We start from the raw sequence: 8883 nt of genomic DNA, 5'->3' as shown, positions 1-8883 counted from the left end.
CTCTAAATAGACCTGATGTGTAAATGGATTGATCTTTGATCTTACCTCTGTTCCTCCCCACAGCTCCAGGTCTACACCCGGTCCCTGGTGGAGTTTTCCCAGTCCCTCCAGCTGCTGTTGTCCTGATGAAGCTGCTCCCTCCGCCTACATGCTTCACTGTAAGTTACGGCCGGTTGACGCTACCAGGCTCGTCTTTGATGAGTTGTCAGTGGCAGCAGTGTTAAGTTTTCAATTGTTTCTGTCCATAGGGTCCCTTTGTTCAAGTGGATGAGCTCATGGAAACTTTTAGGAGATGTACACTTCCTGAGAGTAAGTTTGTTTGTTGTCACAGATCGAGAAGCATCAGAAATATTGTTGTCCAGTGAACTTCGACTGTCTTTACAGTGCTTATTACAGTTTTTATTTTTATTTTAACAATTATTTTCTTTATACCACTCCTCGGTGAAAAGTTGAAAACGTGGCATAATGTTTTACATTGTTCCTTGGTCTTCATGTTGTCCAGCTTGGATTTAGACTTGAGATTAGATTACAGACAGGTGGACTCTGTTTACTAATCTAGTGATTTCTGAAAGCCAACTGGTTGCAGTTAATTGTATTTAGGGCCATCAGAATAAAAGGGGCTGCATTCACATGCAAGCCACACTTTTCAGGTGTAGAATTTTCAATTCTTCTGGGAAACACTGCCTCTTTCTCCCCAAGCTAGTTTCTGTCGCTTTATTCACATAAAAATTCAAACAAAAAGACATTGAATTGTGTCATCCCATTAAAATATCCTCTTAGTTTCTCACTGTCCTGCTTATTGTACGACCGATTGCGTTCAGGTGTCGATGCTGCTGTGGAGCTCATCACCGGCAGACAGCCTGAGGCGGCAGGAGAGGGCAACGGCCCCCTGGAGAACCACGCCACCGCCAAGTCCCTCAAGAGGCCAAACGCCGACTCCGACGAGGAGGACGACAAGGGAGCTATAGCTCCGCCCATTCACGACATCTACCGCGCGCGTCAGCAGAAGAGGATTCGATAAACCGAAACCGCTGGAAGAATGTAATCTTAACAGACTGTCATAGAGAATAAAGACACACATCCACAGGACTCGTTTTTACATCTGTACAAATAACCATATACGCTCTCACACAGATACATTAGCACACGAAAGCGTTTTTGTTCTTTTGTTTTTTTTTTTGTTGCGTCAAGAATTTTTTATTTTTATTTTGAAAGACTGATAATTATACTGTACAAAGTTTTTAATTCAACCGTGGACTTTGGGATACACTTCAGTTCTGATCTTACGTTTCAGCTGTTCCAAGGATAGCAAAGTGGAAGCTTTTTCTTTTTTTTTTTTTTTTTTTTTTTTAGAAACACTGTTCCTTTCAATAAAATTTAAAAATAATTTGATCAGCTTGTGTTTTTATTTGAGCGTGAAATATCGCTGATGCTCCAAGGTTGGCTTTTTTCAGTGATTCGGCAGAAGTGGGACCCATTTGAGAACAGACTGGGCTCTCTCTGTTCACTAGTGTTTCTAATGGGACACTGAAAAGGTTTACATGCTTCGTTTTAGTGTTTACATCCTGATATTTAAACCAGTTAAGCCAACGGCACCGTCGTGTCTTGCAGTAAGTGTGTTTGCATCCTGGAAATGTTTCTTCTGTGTCTCGGTGGTAACGGGTTACAGCTGGAGCGCAGTGGAAGCACACGAAGGGTTCTGTGGTTTTGTCTTCTCGGAACAAAAGGATTTCTGTCACAAACAGGACCGTGAACTATTAGAAAAAGGGGGCAGGGGGGAGAAAAAAATCGCTTTCAGACATATCTTATTTCACAGAAACAAATTCACAAGTTTATTTTTTCTTCATTTTACATGCAGAAAATTGCTTTGTCTTTCACAATTATCCACTCTGAATCAGTTTGTAGCTGGCATACCAGATGCCATTGTCTTCTTAGAGCTGATGCAAAAGATACATGAAGGCTTCGGTTCTACATCTCAATTTGACCTTAGATGACATAAAATACAAACATGATGATGTTTTAAAACCAGCAGGAAACACTCCAGTCATTTCCAGTAAGCCAGTTAGAAGGGTTATTTGTACCTGATTTAAACAACCCCGAAGAGACCACTAAAACATGGCTGAGATTGTCCTCTCCAACATCTGTTTTGATCTTTTTTTTTTTTTTTTTTTTTTTTTTTTTTTTTTTTTTTTTTAGAAAACAAAACCACCCAGAGTCAGGAGCACGTCCCCACTGTCGCTACAGCAGAATAAGGGACTTCCAAGGTTTCCAATGTCAAATTTTCACATTTTTACCTGATGCTATTGCACAAGAAAGACACAAACAGCCAACCTGCAGGTTTGCTATTGACTGAATCAGACCTACAATGTCTATTTGAGCTTGAAAAGTAACATTCTTCTATTTCAGAGGACGTATCGGTGGTTTTCACATCAAAATAAACATTTTGTCTCAGTGACCTGCACCAAATAAAATAGTTAAATAGATCATTAAATAGTATAGCTTACATTTTTGCTCAGTCATCTGTTACTATCTGCACAACTCCATGTGAACATAGTTGTTTTTTTTGTTTGTTTTTTTTAAACTCTTTGTATAAATATTACTGCAACAACATGTTGATACTAGATAATTTAGTTCCAAAGTACTGAACAAAAGTCTCAGGGTGAGCTTTGTGAAACTGTCCCAGCAGTCGCCTCTTCTCCTTCCTGGAGAATTTGGGGTTCTCATAAACTGTCCTCAGCAGAGAAAGGATCTCCTCGTTAGTGGCTCTCTGTCCATTTTCTGAATGTTCCTTATCACTAAGCCTTGAGCAGAATGCCGTGCCTGCAGTGGAGGAGCAGAGAAAAGAAGTTAACTTACTGCAGAGCAAGTCGTTCCTGTTAATCTACAGCAGCGGATAAACCTACGAACCTGTTATCGCGTCCGGATCCTTCCCCATTACGATATTCCTCAATCTGTCACCCACCATCTTGTGCAAGGAGGAGGGAATCTGATGGAAAAATTCAACTCAGTTCAGTCCAGTCGAACTCCTTTCTATCGACTCCAATTTGTTATCTCGACAGCAAAGACATCACCTTTCTAAGAAACGAACCGCGAGCACTTACTTTGAACATATCACAGTGGTTATCCATCATGAACAGAACCATCAGGTCCACCTTGCCCTTCGAGAGCCTTCCGCTGTACACAATGGAGTTGGAGAAAGCCCTCTTTACCGCCATCCTGTTCTCGATCTGGGAAGAGCATCTGGAGTTAGCGAGGAGCAAAAGCGAACGCAGAGCGGCACACAGAGGACGGGCAGGAGCGCTGACCTCTTTGTGCAGCTTCACCTCCTGCGGTTTGGCCGCAGTTGCCATGAATCTCAGCAGTCTGCGGAGTTCCTCCCGGCTGTGGGAGTCCTGCAGCCTCAGGCTCAGCTGCAGCGCCTCCAAAGCCAGCTCCAGCTTCCCGTTAACTGACAACGCAACAGGAACAATTATCAACTTTAAACTGACTGAAAATACCTGTTGCTTCAACACTAGGAACTGGTTGCATGATCCTAATTGAGCTGCTTTAGTTTCCACGCAATTATTATGGGTTATGCTTTTCTTGTAAAGGAAGTAAGTAGTACAGAAATCTTCTTTTAGCCAGTTTACAAGTCAGGCACTTTCTTTGACACAACATTAAAAATGATTTTGAAAGGTAGGAACTAAAAAAAAAAAAAAAAAAAGACTGCTTACCAAGTAGTTCTGAGATCCCAGAGTGGATGTCAAATATGTAGTTATTAAGCAGAGGTGTCCGCTGCGTCTGTCCGTAATGCCTGACCAGGACCTGGTAAAGCAACCTCTTGCACTGAACGAAGTCGTCCTCACAAGCAGCCAAACCTCGACTGACTTCCACCACCAGCTCATCGGGCAGAAACTCCAGACAATCCACCGCCACCGACATCCACTCATCAGCCCTGAGGCAGAGAGAAGGGGAGGAATTAGTTTTAAACATGGATTTTATTTTTTTGTACTGATTTTTTCTTATTTAAGTACCAGACATTGAAACGAGATGTAAAGGCAGTTGATGCGACTTGCCCAGGTGGCATAGAGTTTAACTGTGGACAATGCCGTTTTTGCATATGGCCCCTAATCTACTTATCCCACTGTGTGTAATTTTACTACAATCACAGCCTTAGACGTGAAGGATTTCGAGACACCAAGGGAGCAGATTATTGGTCAGTTACAGGCTCATGATAAAAATAAGGAAAAAATACATTTCTTCTGATTTTGACATGATTTCTCATCAAAGGGTAAATTATTTTAGGCTTTCGATCTGGGAAGTCGTTTTAGAAGCTCGCAGATTATAACTACAAGTCGAGAAAATCCCAATAAAAAGGTGACGTTTTCACAAGTCGCAGTTAGGACTTACTGTGCTTCACTGAAAGCTTTCAGAACTTCTCTGTCCAGGTAGCTTGTTGTACACAGCAGGTCTGGGTCGCTGTCCATGCCGTGCAGAGAGGACCGTGACGCCACCTCGCCGTCTAACAAGCTCTCCAGCAGGGGGAGCTCTATGAGCTGCAGCAGCCTGGACACGGTCTGCTGGTGCCACACTTCACACAAACCTGCCAAAGACAAGCAGCAGCTTTACAGTGTTTACAGATGAAAACATTTAGACCGGTTTGTTTTACGACACGCTTGAGTGTCAGGACAGAAGCTTACACTCCTGTGAGAGGCCGAGGTGGCTCATCTGGGGGGTGACGATGGCGCTGAGGTTCAGGTTTCCCAGCACCTCCTCCAGCAGCTTCTCTCTCTTTACCGGGGAGTGGGTGGAGTAGCTTGGGACCCCTTGACTGATGGATTACATAAAGAGAGCAATCAATGGAAGTGATTCAGAGACTCGTTACAGGAACAGACTCAATCAATACAGCAAAAAGAAAAAGAAAAAAAAAGAAGCTTCCTTAAACCTGTCTTTCATTCACATGGTGGTTTACAGGAATTGTTTTTTCCATAAATTAAGTATGTACTGCTTGCATAAAAAGGGTAATAAACTTTGTCTCGTGAAGTTTTTATGTTTTTCCTTGAATTCTGTATCTGTTTGTTTTATCGCCCATTCATTCCAGATGCAAAGATTGAGAATATCCCACACTGCTCTTTAGGCAGGATGATAGTTCAAAGTATATTTTTGTAAGTTGAAATCACCCATCATTGTTTACTTTACTTCTAGGCTTCTGGATTTCCTGCCAATTTCCTTTCTACACGTCCAGATAAAACCAAACTATAGCATGTTTCCTAATGTCTCCTCACTCACAACCACAGACTTTGTTTAGTTTTTTTTATAGCTTATTTTTTTTCCTACTGAGTTTTGATGTTTCATAAAAGTGTTATTAATCTTCTTTGTGTTTTTACTTTACATTACAAATAAAACTTGAGTCCTGGACTCTTTTTCAGCTTTATTTCTCTTCTTTTATATTAGATGTTATATGATTCCATACCTTTCACTTGTAAGTGAGCAGCTGCTCTGGTTCATGTTCGGTGACCCATAGCCACTCTTGATGGTACCAGTGGACTCAGAGTTGGTGTTGGTCAGAGCTAAGGAGGAGCTGGTTACCGGATCCAGGAACCTGTACAATCTGACGCTGCTGTCCTCAAACTTGTCTCTTTTCTTCTCCTTTCCAAACACTTTAACCCCGACTGGCTCAAACACCTTAGAGTCCATGAGGACCTGACAGAGACGGATGGCCTTGTGTCGAGGCACCGGCTCGTCGCCAAAGAAGCGGCTGAGGGTGATGTGCGACAGAACCACATCCACAGCTTCTGAGCCCAGGAAGCAGTCATGGTACGACTTCAGGTTGTGGCGCCTGTGCTTCACCTCGACTTGACTTTGGAGATTGGAAATGATGCTGTTCCAGATGTAGGTGGCCCGAAAAGGCTTCCCAGCCATGCTTTGTTCTGACGGGGGAACAAAAGAAGATGGAAAATATAAGGGGCTGCCAGAGATGTAAAGAAGATAAGCTGTGAAACCTGCCGTGAAAAGCAAAGAGATGAAAGCAGTCTACACGCTCTGGAAAATTTTTCTGTGCCGTAAGTTTTACAGCTTTTCGTGTGCATGAAGTTAAACAACAAAAACACACACACACAACCAAGAAAACTTCTTCAATCCCTTGAATTTCTCACAAGTTGAGACAAGCAAAATGGCGGAAAATAACTGAAAACGTGTCGTGTTGCATAATCACAGCTGCAGCACAGTTAAATCCATGGACATGAGATGAAGTAGCTATCGGAGGCTTACGCTGCTTCTCCGTACACAAAAAAGTTTCACAGATTTATTAAAAACAAGATTTAAAATTCCACCCATTTGAATTTATTGTGGATTTACTCTAAACTTGCTCCTCGGTAAAATGTTTACATAAGTGATTCGTACACCCAATGTGTGTTTCTCTGCAGCTCCTCCAAAGTAAGAATTATCCTCACTGCTCCCGCTTCAAAAGCTTATGTACTTATGTATTCCCTGATCTACGTGACGCTTTTTTATTTTCTAATGTCCTCAAACAAACGTCCTAAGCCTTCACAGAATAGCTTTACTTACAGTGAGATTAAATGACTCACATTTAGATTCTAAGAAACATCTGAAGCCATTACAGGTAGGCGGGCTAAAAATAATCGCCTGCTGCACTATTTCGATTTTTATTCGTCAAACGATGTTAAAAAGGGAGACGGTTGGACAACATGATGCCCCTCTCAAGAAAAATAACTATATAGAAAATGACAGAAGAAATCAGCTAAACAATAAAGAGAGAGCTCTGATTAAGATCTTTTTAAGAAATTACATAACATTCTGACTCTTAGAGGGAGGATGAAATAACATGAACTTACTTCTGTGCAAAATCTCTGAACAACAGAAAAAACCTGAGTGAATCAGTTTCTCTTCGGCGTTCCAGAGGTCGAGTCCGTTCTGTGACCTATTTGTTATTCCTCAGTTAGTTTTATATGCTCTGATTGAGCCAAATTCTCAGAAAGCCCAGGAACTGCGCTTTCCTCTGTCTCTACCATACACACTCCCTGTCCCCTGAGTTTCTGTATGTGGGTGTGCAGAATCAGGATGAAAGTTAAGTAACTAATGTGTGACAGCCTTTTTTTTGTTTTGTTTTTTTTTTTGGTCAACATGAGCTCAAAGTCATAATTCCCATTCAAGATTAAACACTCACCTCATGGTTAAAAACCTTAAAAACAAACAGTTTTTTAAGTGTGTCGCTGTTGCTGCGGTGCTGCTGCTACCTCAAGAACACCAATCTGTATACGATTCAGACATAGATATGTTGAGTATTATGTAATCTGTGAGCCAGGGGGGAAAAGCGACTCGTGTCATCCCCCGGCACTCAGATCTGTAAAGAGAAACCAGGGCAGGCTGATCTCAGCATCTCACAACAGGAAGCGTTTAAAGCCTGCTGAGCAAACGTTAGGGAGGGATGCGAGGGGCTCGGCGAGGACATAAATCAGGCTCCAACAGACTGTGTGTTTTGATAACGCAACCTGACAAATGCAATTACAGACCCATCTGTGAAACTTGAAGACAGAAGAAAGAGTCCTGGAACAGTGCAGCAGGAAAAGCAGATGTTCCTGTATCAAAGGTGCAGAGGATGGGGATTGCGGGTGATCTGCTGATTAATGAGATAAATCTACGTCAAACTGTGTCTCCCTCTGGGGAGAAGAAACGGTCCTGGACTCGGGATTTGCATATTAGGAGAGAACATTTTGGACTGCAGCAGCTGTTCAAGGGAGGACACTTTGCAACAGTTTGCATTGGAAAACTAAACGTGAGCCCAACAGAACAGAGTGAAAGAAACTCAAACTGAACTCTGTAGGTTATGGTGGAGAAAATCAGAAAAGACTGTAAGGGAAGACCATCTGCAGAACGTCCCAGGGGGTCTGAAGATTACAGTGCATGGCTATAAGTCTGGTTGTTATTAATACCTGATAAGGTTTGTTAAAAAATACAGTGCTGTGGGGAAAAAAAAAAAAATCACCCCTGTTACAGGAAAAAGCATTGACGTATGCTTTTTGTCATACATCAATGTTTCAGATGATTTAACATCAAACATTACCCGATAAAAATCAGAAGGCAGTTTATAAGTGAGTGTTTAGTGTTTACAAGAAAAAAAAAAAAGCTATTCAAAATTATCAAAGCCAACTTTGCAAAAAAAATCAAAATGCCCCTTAAACATCACTGTGGTGACAGAGTTTATTTTTTGTGGCCTGCTGGATCAGTTATTGATGGACTCTTACAGTGTTGTAAGTCAATTTTCTACATGCCAATCAGTAAGTAAAGATAAAGAGGAGATGCATTTTCTTTTTCTGGTTTGAATTTCTTTTTATGCAATCAATATAACCATTTGAATTATTTGTTTTCTTCTTTTTTTATTTGTTTTACTCATTCAATGTTATTAATATTAAAATTAACTTTATTATCTGCAACTTTTAAGTGTGATAAAAAAAACATAAATAGATACGTGAAAGGGCAAAACGTTTTAAAGTTGTTATCAGTAAAACAAGGAGCAGGTCAAGTTGGTCGAAACAATCCTGTGAACTCTGCTGACCTCTGTCACCTGTTTTTCTTTTTTTTTTTCTTTTTTTTTGTCTGCGCCAGTTTAAGACTAAGCTCAGTTTGCACAGTCGAAGTCAGTTTCTCTTTGCTTCTTTTCTCTGTCCGTGGGGAAAAAAAAAGAAACAAAAAACAGTAAAAATCCGAGCAGACTGCGTTGGGATAGGCAAATGGCCCAACCTTTTATCCAATGCACAACAGCGCGCCATGTGTTTGCACACATCAGCGGAGGTAAATAATCGCACAGGGAGCGGCGTCGTTCCCACATGGGTGACCTTTTTTTTTTTTTTTTTTTTTTTTTTTTTTCTTTTTTTTTTACCCTCT

General features: G+C 41.2%; 2 protein-coding genes across 3 annotated transcripts in view; one reads left to right on the top strand and one right to left on the bottom strand.

Moving 5' to 3' along the window:
• Positions 1 to 1377, top strand: part of cstf3 (cleavage stimulation factor, 3' pre-RNA, subunit 3) — a 15096-nt gene extending 13719 nt beyond the window's left edge. Inside the window, exons 18-20 of the mRNA XM_015037132.1 lie at positions 64 to 158; positions 249 to 309; positions 822 to 1377. Coding sequence (XP_014892618.1) covers positions 64 to 158; positions 249 to 309; positions 822 to 1021 — 356 coding nt within the window. The 3' untranslated portion in view covers positions 1022 to 1377. The remainder of the gene's footprint in view (positions 1 to 63; positions 159 to 248; positions 310 to 821) is intronic.
• Positions 1378 to 1805: 428 nt separating this feature from the next.
• The window catches only part of depdc7a (DEP domain containing 7, paralog a), an 11133-nt gene continuing 4055 nt past the window's right edge, over positions 1806 to 8883 (bottom strand). The window contains exons 2-9 of one of the 2 annotated variants that reach the window (XM_015037133.1): positions 5453 to 5912; positions 4680 to 4810; positions 4390 to 4582; positions 3714 to 3934; positions 3306 to 3448; positions 3102 to 3227; positions 2908 to 2986; positions 1806 to 2820 (exon numbers count right to left, since the gene is read on the bottom strand). In XM_015037133.1, the coding sequence (XP_014892619.1) occupies positions 2597 to 2820; positions 2908 to 2986; positions 3102 to 3227; positions 3306 to 3448; positions 3714 to 3934; positions 4390 to 4582; positions 4680 to 4810; positions 5453 to 5912 (1577 nt within the window). In that variant the 3' untranslated portion in view covers positions 1806 to 2596. The remainder of the gene's footprint in view (positions 2821 to 2907; positions 2987 to 3101; positions 3228 to 3305; positions 3449 to 3713; positions 3935 to 4389; positions 4583 to 4679; positions 4811 to 5452; positions 5913 to 8883) is intronic. The other variant, XM_015037134.1, reaches the window with a different exon arrangement.

Source organism: Poecilia latipinna, unplaced genomic scaffold (assembly GCF_001443285.1).
Source record: "Poecilia latipinna isolate Pla-1442-1.1 unplaced genomic scaffold, P_latipinna-1.0 Scaffold396, whole genome shotgun sequence".
Taxonomy (NCBI): Eukaryota; Metazoa; Chordata; class Actinopteri; order Cyprinodontiformes; family Poeciliidae; genus Poecilia; species Poecilia latipinna.
Note: the sequence above shows the minus strand (reverse complement) of the source record. Positions and strands in the feature narration are given on the sequence as shown.